The sequence below is a fragment of the Lonchura striata genome, chromosome 15 (assembly GCF_046129695.1).
Source record: "Lonchura striata isolate bLonStr1 chromosome 15, bLonStr1.mat, whole genome shotgun sequence".
Classification (NCBI taxonomy): domain Eukaryota; kingdom Metazoa; phylum Chordata; class Aves; order Passeriformes; family Estrildidae; genus Lonchura; species Lonchura striata.
Genome location: NC_134617.1, coordinates 10,636,918 through 10,659,912, shown reverse-complemented (window position 1 = coordinate 10,659,912; position 22,995 = coordinate 10,636,918). Strand labels below are relative to the sequence as shown.

The 22,995-nt window shown below is 46.6% G+C and overlaps 1 protein-coding gene across 1 annotated transcript in view; it reads right to left on the bottom strand.

Annotated features, from left to right (window-relative positions):
- The window catches only part of PDLIM4 (PDZ and LIM domain 4), a 47,461-nt gene extending 25,038 nt beyond the window's left edge, over positions 1–22,423 (bottom strand). The window contains exons 1-2 of the mRNA XM_021549477.3: positions 22,277–22,423; positions 8,067–8,218 (exon numbers count right to left, since the gene is read on the bottom strand). Of these exons, the coding sequence (XP_021405152.1) occupies positions 8,067–8,218; positions 22,277–22,369 (245 nt within the window). The 5' untranslated portion in view covers positions 22,370–22,423. The remainder of the gene's footprint in view (positions 1–8,066; positions 8,219–22,276) is intronic.
- Positions 22,424–22,995: the final 572 nt, after the last annotated feature.

Below are 22,995 nucleotides of genomic sequence, written 5' to 3'. Positions count from 1 at the left end.
ATGATAGTTTTATCCTATTAAAACCATGAAGCTCAAAACCATCCTTGAACTACAAGGTTCCATCTGTCTCAGTTTGGGGTCAAAGAGACAAACTTATTTTGGTTCAAGAAATCAGAATAGAGGCTCTTGGTGGCTCCTGTTGGCTCCTGTTTTGCATATTCCTGACTTTGTCCCTTTATTCTGGCCCTGAATCCAGAAAGTATTCTGATTGCACATGTACAGACATATTTATACATATATACATGCAATCCCTGGCAGGGCTGTGTACTAGACCACATCAGGAACTCTATAAACACCTTTCAGGGAGAAGGCTTTCACCACCCTGTATGAATCATCCTGACCCTTTCAACAGTTGCCAGATAGAAAAAGCCCTAAAAATACAATTTCCATTCCCAAATGCATCTTCAATCCTGCCAAGGCAGAGCAGAATACTGTCATTGTCCAAAGATTTTCCATGTGCCTGATCATTTTTTCCCCACAAAGGCATCTGGGGACATGGCTGGAATGTAATCTCCAGCATAGATCTTCAACAGTTAGGGTATCAGGGAGTCACAGGGGCTTGGGCAAGATCCAGCAGGTACATCCATAGCCTTCTCAGGGTGCAAGGAGGTTAAGTCGGAAGATGGAAACTCCAGTAAGTTCAAGACAAAGCTTTCAACATGCAGACTATTCTGTTTATCATCACAGTCCGAATATGCAACACTTCACAAAAATAGGTGTTGTTCCATGGGCACAGATGCAGCCTTTGTGGACTCTCACCCCTGCCACATAGAATGTTCACTTTCAGTTAAATTATCTGCAGAGTCCAAATTTGAAAAATAAGGAGCATGATTTTAACCCAGGAATTCTCAAGGAGATTTTTACCTTTGTTATTTTGCAGCTACACAAGTCAACATACAAAGCTGTCTTTACAAATCCAGGGTCTGACCCAAAATCTACCAAATACAGGGATTCCCACTGACTTGAACACATTTTGGATCCAGCCCCGAAGATTTCAGCTTTTTTTTTTCTCATTACTGCCCTTACAGCTTTTTCAACAGGGAGTGATTACTCTCATAGCTAGGTATCTTGTTCTGGTAATTTATCTTTACTGTTATTATCTGATTTAAAGCTGGGACAATTCACTAATAAATTGGTCTTTCCAACTGGGACAAAGGAAACAGTCCCTCCCAGGAACATCAGCATTCCCAGCAACCCCAACTTGCTTTTTGCCATGATCTGCTGCTGTGTGCATTGCTTCCCCATTGAAAATCAGATCCAGAGGCCCAGAACAATGGAAATGCCTAATTACATTGGCAGGGATCACCATTATTATTTCTGTGCTTTCCCCTGCACTGAGAGCCCATGGTGCCCTGAGGAGGGTCCATGATGACTTTCCCCCTCTCAGCTCTGAAGCCCACATGCCAAACACAGCCTAAAGCATCCCCAAAGACTTCAACCTGACAGTAAATAAGAACAGAGCTGCAGCAAGTGATTCTGATTGCAGGAGATAAGAGCAATAGCAGCAAATTCATTCTGTGTGAAGGTATGGCATTCAGTCACCAGTACTGCCAGCACTTCCCAGTTCTCCAAACCCCTGACACAGATCACACTGTCTGACCAGAAAGCAGATAATCCTGTGCTTTCTAATAGTCATCATGGGTATATTTACATTTAATGACAGACATAGACAAGACTTCAGTTTACATGGAGAAGTCCATTCATGCTTAATGCTTTAATGATTAAACTCAAGGTTTCACCACCAGCTCTGCAGAGTGACAGAAAGTTCTTGGTATAACTGAGACCAACTTTGACAGCTTCCAGCAACAGTCTGAACAAAGCCAGGCTCACATCAGCCCAGCTTCCACCTGAACTACACTGCAACAAGCTGATACAGCACAATCTGGGCTCCACTTGGCACTTAGAAAGGCAAAGCTAAGGTGAATGGGAGAACCACCAGCCTCACCAAAAAAAATCAAGATGCAAGTTTAATGAGAATTTATGCTTACACAGGGAGAACCCCTCTTTTCCCTGGGAACAGCAAAACACCATGTAATCTGAAATAATCCAAAATAATTAAGAGATTACTCCTCCTGGGAGAACAATGCTACTGCAGGAGAGGCTGATGCTTGGACTCACGCCCCAATCCTGGCTGCCAGGAACATCCCATGCCCCTATCCCCAGCAGGGCCAGCAGCACAGGGGTCCCTGTACCCCCAGAACAAGCCCCAGAGCAGTGGGGACTTGGGGGCCAGCAGAGTCACCCTGAGACACCCCCCAGCAGCAGGTTCACCCTACCAACAGTCAGAGCTTTGTGTTTAGGCAACAGCAAAAGCCCAACACGTTTCTCATACGTCACAGGCAACAGATCAGGCATCACTCAAATGTTCCGAGTTGTTTAATTTACAGCTCAAGGACAGGAAAAGTGTTCTCAGATGTGCTATAGGGGATTAAAGGCAGCTCTGTGGAAATCATTACCCTGCACTCACACCACTCTGCTCTCTTAATGGCATCTAGGACAATCCCAAGAAAAATAACTTGACCTAGGTTAGTGCAAGGCCTTCCACACAGGGCTTTGTAGAAAATGGACCCATAAACAGGACATCACAAAAATCTGAAGCTGCAGACACCCATTTATCCCACCATTTGCTTGTAAAAGTTTCAGTCATTCTCAAAGGATTACTTGCATGCACTTACATATTTTACCAGAATGTTTTTTCACCTGGTAGTGATCTGCAAGTCTAACTCTCAACATTTGTAGAGCTGCTTTTAAGTTGCAAGAATTCCTGTGTCTTACCAAATTTCTAATTTCTCCATCTCCTAAAAACTAACATTTATCACCTGGGGAAGTGCCAACCCGGCTCCAGGTCACTGCTGTTACCATGCAGCCGCAAACCACCAGAATAATCATGTTGCTATACTTCACCTCCTTTCCCTGCGAGGTGACTCCAGGGTCCTGCCCATCTCCTGACTGCTCTTCAACTCCCACTGTGGCACATCATTGTGCTCACAGCTGATTGTTACCACTGATATGGCCATTAGCCTTCTAGAAGCTGAACTTGGTCCAGAAGCAGCTACAGCTGATCCTTCAAACTTCCCAGGCTTGTGAACCTCACCACAATAACTGTGAGGTGTTGGATCCATCCTCTGCAAGGCAGATGAGCAGCATGGGAGCTGAGCTCTGCTCAGCACCCCAAAGGACACAGTTCATTCAGTCAATGTGAAGAAGCTGTAGGATTTCTCCTCCTTCATTCCTCTCAGCTGAAACCATTGTGTATTGCTCTGGAAAGCTGCCGGGTTTCCTCTCTATTAGTCTTCGAGGAGTCCAGAGGGGAAGCTGTGATTCACTTTTTCAGTTGTACATTTACTGGAAACTTGAGAACATACATTGTCATCCTTCCCATCTTCCAGCAGCTTGCCTGTGCTGCTTACAGCTAACAGACCCCAGTAAAATCCCCAGGAACTGGGGAAGATGGAAGGAACATCAACTACGTGAGGTTCCAGGTACTTCTGGGGCTACATGTCCAGCAGATTCATTACTGGGCTTTCTTACACAGAAACTTTCAGAGAAACTCCATCTCTTTACACAGAGCAGGAATAGACAGGGAATCTTCACAGTCAATTCTCCAATCAGACTCAGCAGTGACATACACACCAAACCAAGGGGGAAGAAACTGCTTCCAGGATTTAGTTTAGACAGGAGGAATCAAAGCTGAACCTTTGAGGATTTATTCTCTGACACCACAGTCAGGAAATAAATTCAACTCAACCACCCTGGGGTTCTTGGCTGCACCTGGGGCTGGGCAGATGCTCCCAGCTGTCCAGCACCCTCCTGGCCCTGTGCACAATAGCCCCAGGGCTGTTGCCAAAAGAAAGGGCTGGAAGCAGATTGGACTGGAAATCATAAAGTGTGAAAGTTGAAAAAGCCCTCTTAGACCATAAAGCCCCCCTGCTACCCCAGCATTGCCAAGCCCACCACTAAACCATGTCCCCAAGTGCCACATCCACAAGACTTCTAAATCCCTTCAGGGATACGAGGTCCCTCGGCTTGAAAACCCTTTCAGCAAAGAAATTTTCCCTAACAGCCAATTGAAACCTCCCCTGGCACAGCACACTAACACACTTCTTGCCTCTTAAGGAATTTGTTGTGTAACTTGGAAGCAACTTCACAGTGAGTAAAAAGAACAAGTTTTACCAGGTGTTTGTGAGTAATAGTTCATGGGGCTGCTCGACACCCCGGATCTTTCTTCAAACAGCTGCCACATAACTGGCCTGACCCTTCCTGCACTACGGCAGGCAAAGTACATCTCATGCTACTTTGGCTTGAGATTCAACAGCTGGGAACATGATGATGGAACAGCTGCCTAATTTATCAGCAGAGCAGCCTGAACCATCCCACCAAATCTTAATCAGCACCATCACTGCCTTCCCCACAGCCTCAATAAGCCCATGGGAACTCCTGGCCTCCCATTTTAGAGCCATTAACCACAGCCTGAGCATCCATCCCTTGTTCCAGGAGTGCCCAAGTAATTCCTCACATCTTACATCAGTGCCCACATAGGCATCAGTTACATAAATCAACTCCTTTTGTAAACCAATGAGGATTTTCAACCACTTTGTTTCAGAACAGTGAGGCACTGTGCTGCTTTGCCTTTCACAGCCTCACTGCCCAAAGACAGACTTGCATATGTTGGGGAAGAGCAGGATCCAGAAAATCCAGGGACAAAACACCCACTAACTTCAGGGAGGTCACGGGCCTGCCCAAGAAAGGAGGTAGAAAATGGAGGGTGTGAAGAAGGAAGTAAAACCCCCTCAAGAGATTTATCCTTGATAAAGGACAAAGAGATTTGAAGGAAAGGAAATATCTGCTAGTCCAGCCTGAGAGCAGGGGCAGCTTCACAGGTACAAACACTGACTGTGGGCTCCAGGGGCACAAGAGAGCCATGGAGCCCAACATGCTTAAAAACCTGTGACATCCCCTCACCAGTTTTCCCAATGAGGGCATAGAGCCAGTTTGTTCAGGAAAGCTGCAGCACAAGCCTTCATCCTTCCTGGCAGATGACAAAAGGTTCAGAAAAAGCTGTGGGGCTCGCCCGGGCCCTCTGGCACAGATGGGCAGGTCTGGACAGTGCTGCCAAGAGTTTCCTGGCAGTCTCTGTCAGCAGGAACAGCAGTGCCGTGAGGGCTCCCATCCCGCACCCAAGGTCCTTTCAAGCAGTGATTTCAGCAGAACACAGCTCCAACCCAATTTATGGCTGCCTTTATTTGATGCATGATACTTAGTCTTGGTCAGGCCACTCAGTAACTCCCCTTTCTTGTTTTCCCCACATTCTGACTTTTCTACTGAACTTCCTAGTCTAAGGGCATTTACTGACCAGAAACAAAATCCATCTTGTTCTCAATCTCAGCAGCACATAATGTCAAGGGTTGATGGAGAAAGGGCACGGAATGAATCAGTCCAGAGGGCAGCAGGGGGATGGCAGCACTGCACAGCTCCCTGTCCTCCCCTTCACTCAGTCCTGGCTGGAGGAAGCCTGCTTTGACAAAACAGTTCTTCACTAAAGACATGCAACAAACAGGCTTCTTATTTCAAATGTATTTCAGGCAAATCTTCTTGTGTTGGCTTGCAAACTGTATTTTGTTGAAGGCAAGTGTACAGAAAAGGTGTTGCCTGAAGAACAACCTCTGCCCAAAGGAAAAGATACTAATACACACCACAGGCAGAGCTTTCTTGAAGCTCAGCCTCAGAGCAGCAGGGTCCAGGGTGTTGATCCAAAGCTGAGACAAACAGCAGTGTCTGGACATGCACACAAACCAACAAAACCCCTCATTATTGCCCCAGGACATGGCTCCCTGAGCAGGACCAGGTCAGCCCACATTCTAGGAGGCAGATCCTGGGGCAGGGATCCACTCTCACCTAGAGGGAATGCCAGATGTGCTTCCAGCAATGACTAACAGCTGGGCAACAGGATCTAACAGGCCACTTGGGAGACAGGAGAGAAATCCAAGAACCAAGTCATTGTGCACCCACTTTGGGCCAAACTAAAAATAGACCTAATAGCTCATCACTGGAGCTGCTGTCCCTACTGCAGAAAAAAACCAAACTACTCAGTTTTTCCTGCCAAGAGAAATGCCACTCTCATGGACCGCTCTGGGCACAGCCAAGGTGAGTTCTGCCCTTGGAGAAGCCACCAAACTGATCCAACAGTGTGATCTCCAAAGGAGCCACCCCAAACTGAACAGCTCCTCAGCACACCATCTGTTCCTTCTTTGCAGAGCCCTGAGCATTTATTTTTGCCTATGAGATACAGAAGTCTTTAAAATCTGTGTTTATGAAGACTTTAAGGCCTGACAAAACCATTGCAATCCTACTGCTTAGCAAAGACCAGCCACATCACCCACAAACCCTGCACCACTGAAAGGCTGGGGGCCACCACCAGCAACATCTCTGTTAGAAAATCCACCTCCTCTGGACACACCACAAGGTCTCACTGTTAAAAATATCCACACCTTGCTAGCTATAGTTGGGAAAAAGCCATCTGAAGCTACAGACCCTCCACACAGCATCTTCCAGATCACCCTGAGGTCATGAATGACCATGGAAAGGGAAACCAAGCAGCCAGAGCATCCCTAACCCCAGCAAGGCACATACCAACACTGCTGTGAGACCACTGTGACCACAACCTCTGCCCTGTGCAGGAATACCACTTAGGAGCCTGCACAGATATTCAAGGGTTCATTCTGATCTAAAAAACAAACACCAATTGGTATCAGTGGCTAAAATGAAGTGTAAAGGCAGGAATTCAGTCCATCAATTCACACAGGAGAAACCCTCTTCCATGAGAATAAACACTGCCATGCTGCAGGTGAAAGCTGCTTTCAGCAAAACATGGTTCTAACTCCCAATGAAGCTGCTGTGCTGCTACACCACCCCAGCAGCTGGTGGCTCACCAAAACCTCCTGTCACTACACAAGGATTTTCACCTCTTCCAAGGACAGCTCCAGCAGCCTGCAGACAGGAAGGGAGCCCTGGTCCTGCCCTGGCCACAACTTCTCTTGGCAGTAGAAAATCACCTAGTCTCCCTAAAACTGCTCCAGATGAAAGGCAAAACAACTGCTCTCCTTGGCTATGGGAAATTCCACCTGTGTGAAGTGGTTTTGCTTGCTTTCCTTATTTTCTTTCTTTTGTAATGCTGAAGCCACATCATCTGTACACCATGGGCTGGGCTCAGAGGACTTTGCTGTAGCCAGGCAGCTCAGAGATGCCTGTCTGAGGAACCACGAGGAATCACTGAGGGCTTGCTCCATTTATGGCAGTGCTCCTTCCCCACTGCCCAGGCATCCAGTCAGAACTACATGGTTTTCCAAGAAAAGTATAAACAGTAAATGATATCTCTTTATATCAGGAAATGCCTCTTTAATCTGAAGTGGAAAACTATATCCTCTTATTTAAACTTATGCCAGAAAGTATTAGCCATTTGTGAACCTTATAAGGAGTTCATTTTGCTTGATTAATTTGTGATTTTGCTATAAAATTCATTTCAATAGAAATCAAAAAAAAAAACCAAGAAAACTAAACCAACCAAACCAAAACCCCACAACACACACACACCACCCCAATTAAAAATAAAAAAACAGACAACAAAAAACACCAATACCAAACTCATACCTTCATTTTGCTTTGAAATACTGTAAAAAAATAATTTGGCAGGACCTTCAAATGTTTTTTTATTGAACAGATGCTTAAAATGATGAGTGTATGGTAATGAAGTGGAAGGGTTTGTCCAAAGGACATTTCGATTCCCATGCTACTCTTGTTTGAGTTGACACAACCACAAAGACTCACCTCAGGCCACAGCCTGGACAAGCCTTACAAGGTACAAATCTACATGTAAAAATGAACTGAACCCACTTTTTCTACCAGTAAACCATTAAAAATCTTTTTTTTTTACTGTTTTTGAAAACACGGGATAACTACCCAGACCATGGGGATCCTCCAAGAACCCAGCCTGAGAGCATATCTGCTCCAGGGCCAGCCAAAAGCCCTCTGAGCAAAACTGACACAAGAGCACAACGGAGAGAACCAACCTGTTCACAGAGAGCAGCAGCTGGTCCACACATGCTTTGATCTTGTTCTGAGCTTCTAGATGTGTCATGTTGTCCGTGTTCTCTCCGTTAATTGCCAGAATAATGTCTCCTGGGCACAAGTCTGCCATGGCTGCTTTACTGCCAGGGTTAATCTGGGAAAAAAAGAAAAAGATTACTTAAAAGAATGCTGGGTTTCTTTAAAAAAAAGTCAGTTTCTTGGAATAAGATGCAGGTAAAGGGAACAGTTATTTCTGGAGAACATGCGTTTTCTCTACAGCAACATCACCCACCTGAGCTTGGATGTCAGAGCTCTCAGGTAAGCCCCAGGTCTCCAAGGGCCATCCCCTACAACAACATCCTTTGAAATAAGGAATGTCAGTCAACTCCAGCCACTGTGTGACCAGGTCCCCTCTTCACATTTGTCTCTTGTTTGAAATAAATGTAATACACTCTTTCCAGATGCTTCACACACCTCTGGCTTGAAGACCTTTCGTGATGCTGCAAGAGTCAGTCCCTAAGCAGCACATGAAACCCTCTTCTCTGGGTAACCACCATCCCCATGACTGCTGCCTGGGGAGAGGTCACGTTTGACATCACTTTTTCTGGACTGACATCCAAATGACTTGTCTCTTTCAAGCCCTGCATGGTCACCAACTCCAGAGGGATTTAGCAGCTATGGCACTTGTGAGCATGGTTTAGTGGGAGCCTTGGCAGTGGTGGGGTAACAGCTGGAATCGAGGAGCTTTAAGATAATTTCCATCCTAAACGATTCCATGATTTTATTCTATAAATATCACACAGCTCTTTAAGCCTCCACAATTCTTTCCTGCTGGTTTTGTCAGAGTGCCAGAACCTTATAAAACTTCTAAATTCTTTCCTGAGGAACTAATGACAGGTCCAGGTACAGTTTGTGGTCAGCAACAAGACCAATCCTTTAGCCCATAAAAGAGGTTTTTCAGAAATTACCATTTCATTTACATCATCCTAAATGTGGTTTTAATTTTTACAGTAATATAGAATGATGCAAGGCATATTCAGAACAGGTAAATATGTCTGGTTAAACTCTATGCTATGTGTTTTCCCTCTAGTTTCCTCTTCAGTTTATTCACGGCATGAGCTAACCAAACACATTTGATCAACTGAGACATTACAACAAGCCTGACTTTTGATTATTCATGTGTCACTGCATTAAAGCAAGCTGGTGCTTTCATTCTGTTTACTCTTGATTTACAGAGATGTAATTCCCTGCCTTAGGTGGTAGGTCTCTGCCCCACCCTCCTTGAGAAACCCAGACAAGAGGAGCACTGCTCTACCCAGCACCTCCCCTTGGCTCACAGTGGCGCAGGACAGCAGCCAGGCAGACCAGGCTTCGTTTTTCAGACTGGGTAAGACCAAGTGGAGCAGTTCCCCAGTGCCCAGAAGCCCCCCAACCACAGGCTATCATTAAACAGGTGTTTTTGTTAGAAAGGGGGCATGCACATGCACATCCCAGCTTTCATCTTGATTTCTTATAATCCTACGATGGCTTGTAGGATTAAAGATCACCCTAAAGACAGAAGCACCTTCCACCCAGGTTGCTCCAAGCCCCATCCAACATGGCCTTCAACACTTCCAGGGACAATTTGTTCTATTTTTGTAGGGGATTCGAAAGGACTTAGTCTGACCACAGCAGCCCCTGGGGACTGCTCTAGAGCTATCCCTGGTGGGGAGCAGCCAGCCCCAGTGTAAGAGGGGCCTGCTGCACTGCTCCCTGTGGGACCACAGCCACTGGCACCGCTGGAACGCAAACCTCAAGGTGTTTGAGAAGCTCCAAACCACTTCTGACAGTTAAGTAGAACTGGCAGGCCAAGTTACAGCTTTTGTTGCATTGTCAGAGTAAATCAGTACTTGCCATTTGCCCTTCAATAGTTTCAGCTGTTTGGATCTAACAAACCCACCCAGACCAACTGCTCAGGGCTGCCCTGTGACTCAGCTGAGCGCAAACAACAGGAGATGTCTTTCAGTTCCACACACATTAGCTCTGACACAGGACATTTCAAGCCAGGACAGGATTATTTTCCCCTGGCATTGTTAGGGGCTTTTTGACCCCTGTATCCATTCAGAGGGCATTAGAGTGCTATTACAGCCATAGAAGCTGCCAGACTCATCAGAAAGTCAACCTAAAGCTCAACCAGCAACTCCAAGGAAGCACCTCCATGTTCTTGACTGCCTTTATCTGCTTCCCTTAGTGTTCATCCCCCAGCCCTGGCTGCCAGCAGGCTTTTAGACTAACAGACCTTCAGCTTGACCCAGGACAGCTGTATTTTTTTCTTGTCTATTCAGTACTGTCTAGATGTCTGATGGATTTTTTCCACCTGTACTGATCTTAACCATGTTGTAGCTTCCTTGAAGAATAAGCTGTTCACAAATGGGACTCTTAGCTGTTTCCTATTTTAAGCTTCTGCTTTATTTCAAGTAATTTTGGCAGAGTTTTCATATTAGCATTTTATGCTAGCTGCGGAGATGACCGAGGGCTTGAAATGGAGCTGTACTCCAAGAATTCATTTGAGATACAGCAGTGTCTCAACAGCTTGGGAATCATTATTGTAATGTCTGTCAGGCCCAAAGTTTGTATTTTAGTGAATAATATTTAAAATACTGTAGACTAAGTTCTCCTAACCCACAGCTGTGCAAAGCCATTAATACCAAACACTCCACAGAAAGCCTGACAAGTCTGGTTATGGGTCAATGCTGTGCCTGAATCCTAGTGCAGGGGTTCTACCTGCTTTGGACATGGCTTAGTGGTGACCTCAGCAGTGCTGGGTTAACAGTTGGACTCAATGATTTTAAAAATCTTTCCCCATGAAGCATTCTGTGGCTGTATGACATTGGAGGCTGGCAGTGCATGGAGGTGCTGGGATGGAGCTTGAATCTGAGACACTCACTTGTGCCTCTGTCCTCAGGTCTGCCCTGAGCCAGAACCACAGTGTGTGTGATGTCAAGGAAGCACACGTGAATCTGAGAGTAATCAGATACATTATGAAGTTAAAAACACTGCAAAGAAAACCTACACTGAGGCACTGCAGCCCTGTGTTCTTGTAAGGGGCCTCCAAAGGAGTTGATGCTTGAAAACATAAGAGAATTAAGAAAAATGGTGGTAAGATTTTATTTGGTTTTGAGGTTTTCCATCTGTGCCAAGAACAAACCATTTCAAAAATCAATGGTGAATGAGCACAGACCAATCTGAGACAAACAGATAAGTAACTCAGGGTGCTGTGAGCTACCTACCCACCACAGGCAGCAGAGTACCCTGAAGCCAAGTCCCAGCTCATGCACCAGGGCCTAGTGTGGGTTATGTGCCATGGCACCTGCTGCACCCTGCATGGGCCACACCTCATCTTGCCCAGCCTAGGTGCCTGCCAGGACTTGGGCTGCTTGTGTCCTTTTCTCCTCAAGGGAAGAGCTTGGGCAGGGCAGTCACACACCAGCAGGGAGCCAGACCAGTCCCTCACACCCTGCTAATGCCAGGGCAGCAGGCCCCACTTGTGTGTCTGCACAGACAAGTGCTGGTGTTTCAGGTGGGGAATTCTGTGGGTGGGTGGGGTGGTCTAAGCCCTCATGCCATCAGCAGCTAAGTGGGATCTTGCTCCTTGTGAGGCCATGTAACTCCCAAAGACCCCTGGTTGTGCCATGGGGTGACAGCAACCTCAATTATACCTTCAGAGCAGTCCAGTGTACAGCACCAAGAGTCAACACCACAAGCTTAAAGAAACATAAGTATTTGTATTACAATTCCCCTAAAGGTTTTGATTTTTCAATCAGACAAAAATCCTGCCTAAGCTCTGAGCTCCCAAAGACATAACTTCATGAAGCACTGAAGCAGCACTGAGGTGAACCCCCAGCCATCAGCTAACTCATACTCCTGGTTACTGCTATCCTGAATGCAGAAGTATTTTCCCAACAACATAAACACAAAGCCAACTAATGGAGACTTGGGGTGAAGTTGCCCAACACAGACAAGGCAGTCCTGCAGAAAGGGGAGAGGACCATCTCTCCACATCTTCCTGCTCCAGGAGTACCATCCAGCCTCTTCCTTTGTGCCACCCCTGGTGCTCAGCAGGTTCTGAGGCACAGCCTGGGATGCAATCCAGAAGAGCTGAATGTTTTATAGAATCACAGAATAGTTTGGGTTGGAAGGGACCCTAAAGATCATCTTGCTCCAACACCCTGCCATGGGCAAAGACACCTTCCACTAGACCAGGTTGCTCCAAGCCCCATCCCACCTGGTCTTGAACAGTTCCAGGGATGGAGCAGCTACAGCTTCTCTGGGCAACCTATGCCAATGCCTCACCACTCTCACAGAAATAATTTCTCCCTCATATCTAATCTAAATCTTTCTAACTTCAGCTTAAGGCCATTCCCCCAGGTTTTCTGTGAGTGAATCAAAGCAACTCAGAGGCATGAGTCCAGTGCAGTGGATCTGTCACTGGGGACCATGGAAGGGCGGGAGTGAGCTGTGGTGAGCTCTTCATGAGATGCCAGATCCCAGTGCTACCCACCACCTAAGCACTGCTACATTTTCAGCAGGAAGGAACCAAGCATGAAATATGTGCAGAACCAGTTCATGTGCTGGGGAGGCCACTGGCACTTGTGTTTTCACAGCTCCTTTTATGCCCATAGAAGCTCTGGTGTGCTCTCTGCCCAAGGCAGCCGTGAACGCACAGCACGGCCGGCGCTCTGAGAATGTGGTGTGCACGCCTGCCAGCTTTACTGCTCTCCCAAAATTAAATAAAGAACAACCCTCTGAGTTTAACCCCTCCACATAAACAAGCAACTGCTTCCTCACTTCTCTCAAAAAATGAAGATGCTTCAGAATGCTTATAAACAGAAAGGACTAAAAGAAACAAAGCACTTGCCCAGCAATGATATTGTAGAGCAGAGCACAAGGAGGTGTTTGCAGTGCCCCAGGTAAACAGCTCCAGGCTCTCGAGATCCCAGAGAGCAGCCCCCCCCACACACAGAATGTGGAGGGTGCATCCTGCAGGGATTTATTCCTCTAGGGAGCCAGAATGTACGTTCCCCCCATCCCTTTTCTAATAAGAATATTATTCTTCCTAATCCCCTCAGGATATGTCTTATTTGTGACATCTTTCCATGTCCTCCATATAGCCATGTGCTTCAAAAAATACCAGAGGTCCAATATTGGTGTCTGTTTCAACCCCCTCTATTGTTCCAGTAAGAAAAAGACAAATTTAAAAAAAGAGCTCCCAGTGGACAGCCCTTCTTTCACTGTCCTCTGCCTCTTCAGTCACCACAGAAGGTTCAGTGACAGCACTGCAAGCATCACCTCCACACTATGCCTTTTGCCAAATCATCCATCCAACTCTATCTCAATAAATACAACCAATTTTTAAAAGGAAATTTTTTCAATCATATTCCCTACTGCTTTTTCCATTATTATCATCTACCTCTCCACTCTCCTCTAAGGCAATTACCCTCCAGCAGCCCCCTTCCCCAGCCAAGTGGACACTCTGAATGCTATGAAACAGATTGGGATAATCCCAAAGCCAGCAGCTCTCTTATCTGGCCACTGGAGCATCACTAGCATTTACTGAGTGCTGGCATCTGACAATGACAGGCCATTAAAATGAAGTACATTGGGGCAACTGCCTCGTGCTTAACCTAAATTGGTTGGTGTTGAAGCCCTGCAGTCTAATTTAGTAAGCAAGATTATTTTCACCAAGAGAAGTTTGCTCTTGAAACACAGTGTTCTACTATCTGCCCTGGAGCTTGGCCACAGAAGGGAGCCAGGGCTGCATTCAAACCAGGGTGAAATCCCCATGCCTGCACCCCTTGCCCTCCCAGGGACAGGAGCCCTGCCCACTGCAAGGATGGCTCTACTCAGAAACAGCTTTGCTCCAGCCAGCTTTAGAATTGGGCAAACACCACAAGCTGACACAATCATTAGTTTAGTAAAAGGTTAATCTGTAACATTAACTTAATCCCTTTTTATTTCTACTCTTTTCCCCAGAAACCTGCATCTAAGGTCACCTGTGTCAGGACTGAAGGATGAGGGATGCAGCTCCTCACTGCCTGCAAGGCCTCAGTACAGCCATAGGAAAGATTAAGTTAGTCTTTATTCTCACAGAATTTTTAATCCAAATTAACACAAGGTGCCTATTCAGGCCATTTCCATCTACATAATGAAGGCAGCTTTATCTCTGCCACATCTTCACTTTTTATTGCAAGTGCCACTCTAATGCATCCCATCAGTGAGCAAAGCCAGGATTTAATGGGTTAAAAGGTGTAATCCCAAACAAACCTACACAGACACACTACTCTTCTCTTAAATCAGTGGTAGTTTGTTGTAGGCAAGGCTGGGGGAATTTTCTGTTCTGCAACTGTGATCAAAAGGACTCAAAGTCTTTGAGACACTTTCAAGATAGAGTGACAAAATTCTCAGCTTTTAAACAAAGCCTGTCTGTTCCATGCTATGGGGTAGGGAATGATCTTGCATAGCTACATCTTTTAAAACAAGAAGAATCAAGAGTCAAATAATTAACTAATTAAAATAAATTCCCTAAACCCTTTATACATTATTGCCCAGGATCCTCTTCAGCTTTTCAAAGCATCCTGCCTTGAATTCCTTGCCAATCTGTTTGCATTTTTCTAGGTATATAAAGTCTGATGTATCAAGACATTATTTACATAAGCTCACAGCCCAGTACATTAAGAACACTGTTCATGCAATCTGAATTCATTTAACTACTGTAGGAAACAAGCTGAGAACAACAGAAGGGAAAGAATCAGAGTACAAGTATTATAAAAGGCAAGACAGTAAAAAATCCTTTTGAATACAAGTACTAATGGATCCAAATCCAAATTTAGAAACAGTTTCATAGAGTAGATCCTAATCCAGCCCAAAATGAGTTCTCTGTAAAAGAAGAGGCTGAGAATCGATGAAATTGGACAAGAGTTTTAGAGCAACCAGCCACTAACCCATGTGCAGACCTCAAAATGTGTACTGAGAAAAACAAGGAAGGGATCCACAAGGATCATCTGGTGTATCTTGTCAACAGCTCTCCTGCTCAGCCCATGGGCAGACAGCTCTGGCAGCCTCTCCACAGTCACAGCCTCCAGGAGCCCCTTACCCCCTCCTCCAAAGACAAGGTAAAGATTCTGCACAGAACAGCCCAATTCAGAAATATGGCTGCTACTACACTTCAATCTGCTCTACGATTACTTTGCCTTGTTAGGGAACAAGGCCAGGGAGGGACAGCTGCCCCAGGGACACCAGGGAGCCCTTGGTGTGCTGTGCTCAGAGCACCACTGCACAAACCAGACTGAGCACAACCACAAAAGTGTTTATGGCCAAAATTGCTTCATCTCCTTCAGGGGTTTAGGAGCCAGCTCTCCAGAGAAGTCTTCCCTTCGGACACCCCTCAACAAGCAGCAGGGCTTCTCGGGCCCTTCCTTCAGGAGCAAGCCTTCGACACTGTGCAGAAGACATGGAGAAACTGCTTAGAATTTGCCTCCTAAACCATCTGCCTCTTGGCCAGGAAAGCAGGCTGACACTTTCCTTCCTATCAAAAGGAAAATGTACAGAGAGTGATCTCCAAAGACAAAAAAATTCTTCAACATAAAAAGTTTAATCCAGTTGGTGAGCATACCTGAACTTTCATTCTTGCAGCACACTCAGGTGTTAATCACAGGGTGCAGGGATCTGCACCTTTGCTACACAGCTGCTTTAATGGTGAATGTCAAGTATTTTGCAGGGTTTGGTCTTCTGGACCAGAATCTTTACACGTTAAAGGTTTCTGAAGTGTTTTGTTGCTTATGGTAAACAACAGCATTCAGAGCAGTGTCAGCTCCTGCAAACCTCCCCTCTGACAATCTCCTCTGTTATCGACCAGTCCTGGGTCAACAGCTCAAGACAGCTTCTCTTTTAGCTCTTTTAGCACTGCCCATATCTAATAATTAAAGAATAACTACTTTAAAGAATCTTCTTTATTCTGGTATATTTTGTTTTCTGAAGGTTGGGCTGTAAAATGTCATTGCCACATAATCTGCTATCAATCCACACAACATGTAAAACTACTTAAGGCTTAATGGGTGTGAATGCAAGTTTCTCTGGTTGTCAAGAAGGATTGAGTGTGGCTGTGAGGCATCTTTATGGTGTTTGGAAAACTCATTGGCTGAAATCCTCTTGAACACCACTTTGAATTTTTTTTAAAACTAGAGCTGTGTTCTCTGTGGGGAGAAAGCAGGGTTTGTTTGGGCTTCTCCTGGCTGTAAAAGTTCCTCAAAAGCCACACTGTGTCTTGACATCTTTGCTGTTGCTCAAGTAACATAGTGAAACCTGTGTTTGCTTGAAGTTTTTGTGTAAATTTTGAAGTAGAAATCAAACAACCTTATCTACCAGGGCCTGGGGCAGTGGAGTGTTAGGGGCTGTGTACAAATCCACTACACGAACAAGCTCAGTGAGATATGGGGTTTGCTCTGGCACACATCTGGCACTGATAACAAATCAAGCAGAGTATTTTTCTGTGAATTTGTTTGTTTTAAGCTTTTCTATCAACACTGCTAGATCTTGAGAGAGCTACTGTTTTCTTTCACACTTTAGAACCTGTGGTTACAGATGACTTAAAAAATAAAAATGTTTTTACTAAGTGTTTGGGTATATGAGAACCACAAGTCAAGGCATTTTGAGACCACAGAAACTGGAAAACAAATCCCGTTAGAAATACTATATTGTTCCTTCTAGGATTTCCTGTGACATGTATTTCATCCCCAAGCTATCAAATATGAAATTAAATTCCATTGTTCTGCATTAATTCCACACAATTCACAATGACATATTTGTATTAAAATTAAAATACCTATCAATTTCAGGAGGACCAGGATTATAACCATCTGTTGTGTTACATAGCAAAAAAAGTTTAGGGAAAAAAGAATAATTGCACATAATTCCCCCTGTATGCTTCTTACACCAACAGGGCTGTTCTAGTAAGCCTGTTATCTATTCTCTTTAACTCACTTTATCAAGTGGATTTAAGTGCACACTTCTACAAAATAATTTTGAATACCTGTCCCAATGGGCAATCTTTCAATCTTCAAGGAAGACTGACATCACCACCATTTAAAACAAACAGAAGGGGGAAGGAAGAAAAACCCCAAACCCACAAATCCCTAATCCCAAATACCCAGGAACTCTGAACCTATGCTGCTTTGTCCAGCCTGGCAGAAGCCTGGTGTGTTTTCACTGGGTTTATTTTGTTAACTTGCCCCAAGGTCAGACCTTGCCTAAATGATCTACATGAATCACTCTTTCCACCTGCTTTCCCACTCGGGATTATCAGTGTGCTTAATTCCGGTAATTAGTATTAGGTTTTCATTCCAGTATGTTCCACCATTACTGTCTCCTGACCAGCAGGAGCATTTATTCTTCTCTTTCAGTTATTAAACAAAGCCTCAGCAATAGAAACACTTCAGCAGCAAATATATTTGTGACATTTTTCTGTTCTTATCTGTAGCTCAGATTAACTGCTCTGTGCCAGCACAGCTTCACACTTAAACACCCAGACCTCTCAGCCCTGAGTTTATAGGAATGATGAGAAAAACAAAAACTGACTAGCAGAAGTATTTCCTTCCACTTGAAATAATCATCCCTCTTGAAATACTGTAACAACTTTACTATGCAAACAACTGAGGGACAGTTTTCATCACTCAGCTCTACACAGGCAGCAAACCCACCAAAAGTCAGCAGAAATCAGGTGGGGCCGTAGTTTTGGGATTCAGCAACATGGAACAGCTTCTTCAGTCCTTTTGGGAGTTCTGAACAGAGAGTGCATCATTTCCATCTAATAAACTATCAAATACATAAGAATTATGTGAAACCAAAAAACAACAACCTTATGGAAATACATCCTACTCACTTGTCTCAAACTGAGACAAAATTCCTGTTCCTTTTGCTGCTGCCTCTGATCCTTGCCTTCTACACCAACACACGTGGAGTTTCTGGGGTACCAAACCTGTCACTCCCAGCCCTCGCTCTGGGGAGCCCCTTCTGCTCAGCCATCCCCACCCACACAGGAACAAACCTCCCAGGCCTCCACAAATATTACACCACTGAGTGGGTTCTCTCTGCATTCACATAGGATCACAGCACAGACTTGGGCATTTGCTGGCTGCCCTGACAGAGTCAACAAAATCACTTTTACTGGAATTCCTTCCTCAGCAGAATTCTTTCTCGAGTATCCTAACCTTTAACAGGACACGTCTCTGCTCAAATGTGAAAGCTGCTTAAGTTTAAAAGTCAACCTTAACTCAAACAATACCTGGATAATGGATTGCAGACCAATTATTTCTCATCCTTCTTGTGTTACAGTTCCAAGCCAACCCTGAAACTTGCATTTTTGCTGCTCCACTAGGGACCAGCGGGTAATGTTGAAACCAGCAGATAAAGGAAAAATTGTATTAAAATCTCATTCAAAAAAATACTGAAATTGGTCCATTTGTCAATTATCTGTTTAGCCAAGTAGTTTATCTATGATTTCAAAAACAGCAAGTGCATGGATTAATACTGACAGAACTGGGCAGAGAATGACATCAGCTGCTCCAGGAGCAGGACAAGCAAGTTTAAGTGATTAAATGCATTCAGCTTCTCTAGTTACGCTAATGACTGATTATCTTTTAATCCCAGGCAAGGGGTAGATCAACTGTGATCCCACACAGAACCACAGCACTCACTCATGTGGTTGCAAGCACAATACTGAGAACAGCCAAGTGAGTTATTCCATTCCTGTTCCTGAGCCATGGCCGCTGGTCAAAATGAATGTTTTCAGTGGAGTAAGAGCCTCAGGGAACCCCCTTCCCACAGAGGGCAAACACAGCACCCAGTATTAGCCTGCTGTGCCATGGAAAAGCAGCTACCAGAAATTTTTTTAAATCTTAAAACCACTTTCTGTCACATCATTAAGGTCAACTTGAAGCAGATCTTTTGGATCATTTCCTGCCCCTATAAATATCATTAGGAGGTGTAACCATTAATGATGTGATGTCCTACACCTAATGTTAGCTCACTCTAACACTGGGTATAAAACAAACTGTGTTTCCCACCAAGAGCATAGCCTGGAGCCACAAATCCCCTCCAGCACTGTGCTGACAACAGACCAGTATCACCCTCCAGAGCTGCATGCCCCCAAACCAGCCCAGCAAACTCCAGCCCTGCTGCTATGGGTCCTCCTGAATATACAGGAAGAAACAAGAGATAAAAGGGTAGCTGTAGCACACCTAACTTTTCATGTGACTGCATGAGAGAGACACACTAAGCATGCCCTTCTGGATTTGCTTTTAATACCAAGGAACTCAACACCACCTCACTTGGAGCCCTGGCCTCTGCAGGGCAGAGTTCAGCATCAGCTGCTCAGCAGAGCAATCAGATCCTTACCCCTTGTCACTTAGGACTTACAAAATCACAGAGGGAAGTGACCTGTTTTCAAAAGAAAAATACCATTGCTTAATGTCATGAGCCTATTTGAGACAGCTGCCAGGGACAGACTGAATACCACCAGCACCTGCACAGACAGCCACCTCAGAGGGGCTAAAGGCCAAAGTAAACCCTTGTGAGCAAGCCAAGTTCGATCCCAAAGCAGGACAGGGTCACTGTCATGTTCCATGCTACAAATCCATATATGGTCATTTATTTCTTGAGCCATATCTTGTCACAAGACACTTTTGTGGACTGCCTTCAGCTTTGTCCCCTACCTGACACCTCTCTGCCCTGCACCACTGTGCCTCTTCCTCAGCTCACCCTGGCAGCTCCTTTCATTATTTCCAGCCTCCAGCACCCAGCGCTGCATGTGGGTGGCCTTGGATGCCTCAAATCCCAAACTGCAACCTGATTTCTCAACATAACCAGTCCAGGTAGGATACTTACAGAGCTGTACAGCCCAAACACCTTGTGACACGTTGATCCTCAGCCCCCTTTGTGCCCAGCAGTGGGACACAGCAATGCCACATCCTCCAGGCAGCCCAGCACACCCAGAACACGCTGGCATCTTGGGCCCACAGCTGGATGTGGGAATCAGAGTGTGGTCCTGCCTGCCGGCAGAATTTCTGCTTTTCCAAAGATGTTTGTAATTCAATGGCATTTTAGTATGAAACAATTAAAACTGAAATTAAAGAATAAAGGCACTTTGAAGAGAAGCAGAAGTCAGCCAAAAGCCTCCACAATTAGCAAGAATCTCCTGCCATGAGCCAGGCTGGGCAAAGGGGATGGAGGCTTCTCATTCCTGGAGATGGGAAGTCCCCAGCCCCCTTGCCAAGATCTAAAGCCAGAAAGGACAGATTTCCTGGACAATTACAGAATAAAAGGGAATATGGCATCACAACAGCCATGATCAGTCCTCTGCACAGTAGCAGGGTTGCACAGACCCACCACAAGCAAAGCCCAGGCTCCCCAGGGAGCCCTCCAGCAGCTCCTTCCTGCAGCCCCATGGCCAGGCGCTCTAGCAGAAGATAATTCTTCCCCAGCTTTAACATTTTCAGGCACTATTTGCAAAGCAAGTGAGGTCTTTTCTTGTGTCTAGAGACTAGAGGCCAAGCAGAGCACCCTACATCTCTATTTACATCTTGGTGATTTGTTTACCACACTCTAGGAGCAGGCGTTAGAGTACAGCACATCAGAGCATCAGCCCACTCCTCAGTGGGAACAGAATTTAAAAAGGATCCAATTTAAAAGGCTGTCAAAAGGAATAACACCCTACATCTGCTTCTTGCATTACAACTCCTGGCGATCCACAGCAAGCCTGGCCTGAGGAGAATCATCCTCCTCACACCTCCCAGGTTTGCTGAATCAAACAAGAAATTTGGCAAGCCACCTATCTAGGCAGAAGCAGACTTAGGTTTTTCCTGTTTAATATTAAAGCAGGCTTTTTTTTTTCCTAAGTAACAGGAAAACTGGCTCCCTCTACTAAGTTCAGATGTTCACTTCTACAACAAGAACATTTCTACAATTGCCGGGAAGTGATTTTTGATACATCCCATGTTACCAGGGGAGAAATAGAACTCTCCATGTCCAGGAGGTTCAGGCTGAACCCCAAAAGCCGAGTGCCCCTTGTCGCAGCACATTACCCCAGCTGTGTGGACACCTGCCCCAGGCGCTGCACAGCCAGCCCCACCCTGGCCTTCCCTCTCCTCCATCCATCTCCTCCTGTTACTCCTCTAAAACAGCCCTCACTGGAGCACTTGGAAAGGGACAGGCCAAAGCAAAAAACAGAAACAAAGCCATGCAATAGACATGTTTGAACTCAAAGACAAACTAAATCTCTTTAACACACACTCTCTTCCATAATTATTTCTTCAAAACTCAGGATATGCATTTTCTCTTTTCTGTCACAGCTTCGGCAGATAGATGAATGAAAAGACGGCAAACAGCTTGTGTGCATTACAACAGTATTTTTAAGTTACAGCTCCTTTCAAATGCACTCAGTGTTTGTTCCAGAACTTCAGCAGCAGCTGCCCGGGGGAGCTCAGCAATGCTAGAGAGCCCGACATGCCGGGAAGGCAAAACAGCTCAGGGCACCCAGCCCTTGCCATGGCAGCCACACGGCCATGGAAACGTGAGTGCCCAAAAAGCAGAGTGCCCGGCTCACACACAGCACCTCATCCATCACACAGCCCATCACACCACCTCGCCGCCAGCCTTCCTGCATGGGGGATGGCTTGTTTTCACATACATCTACACACAAAGCCTATTTCAAGCTATCTGTGGTGTCTTAGCAAAGAATTTTCCAGAATACACATTTGTGAGGTCAAACACAAGTGTGAGTACACTTACACAGTAATTATTACCAGCCCACATAGACCCCAGAACACTGCAGTCTGCATAGAGAAACTTCTTGCTGACTTAACTCATGCCTTCCTTAAAAACCCCAACAGCCTGTGAAGTCAGTCCAGGGCACAAATCCAAACCCTGTGAACACTAAAAACTTTGAAAGCAGATCTTTATGAATTAACATCCAAAAAACTAAAGCATGGAGAATGCTGTAACACTGGGAAAGGCAGCTGAAACAGTGCAAAGCTCAGAGGGAAACACTTACTTGAGTGTATTGAGTGTCTATAGAATAATTTGGAGCTCAAAAGAGCCCAAGCGCTGCTACCCGCCGGGCCCGGGTACCACCCGCCCGCCGCCCATCACCTGCGCCCGCTCCGCTCCCCTCCGAGCTCACCCTGGAGATGGTCAGCGGGGCGCTGAAGTCTTTACCGCCCACCAAGCGAAAGCCCCACGGCGAAGGGCCACGCAGGACCACCGAGTGGGCCATAGCGGCGGCGGCGGGCGCTCCCTGCCCGCGGACTGCTGCAGCTCCGGCTGCCGAGCGCAGCTCCTGCCCGCCGGCACGGACCGAGCCCGCCCCTCGGCACCGAGCGGGCCCGCCCCTCGGCACGGACCGAGCCCGCCCCTCGGCACGGACCGAGCCCGCCTCTCGGCACCGACCGAGCCCGCCCCTCGGCACGGACCGAGCCCGCCCCTCGGCACCGACCGAGCCCGCCCCTCGGCACCGACCGGGCCCGCCCCTCGGCACCGACCGGGCCCGCCTCCAGCCCGGACCGGGCCCGCCCCTCGGCACCGAGCGAGCCCGCCCCTCGGCACCGACCGGGCCCGCCCCTCGGCACCGACCGGGCCCGCCCCTCGGCACGGACCGAGCCCGCCCCTCGGCACCGACCGGGCCCGCCCCTCGGCACCGACCGGGCCCGCCTCCAGCCCGGACCGGGCCCGCCCCTCGGCACCGACCGGGCCCGCCTCCAGCCCGGACCAACCCCGCCTCCGGCACCGACCGGGCCCGCCTCCAGCCCGGATCGAGCCCGCCTCTAGCCCGGACCGAGCCCAGAACCGGACCAAGCCCAGAACCGAACCGAGCCCGCCTCCCGGCACGGACCGAGCCCGCCC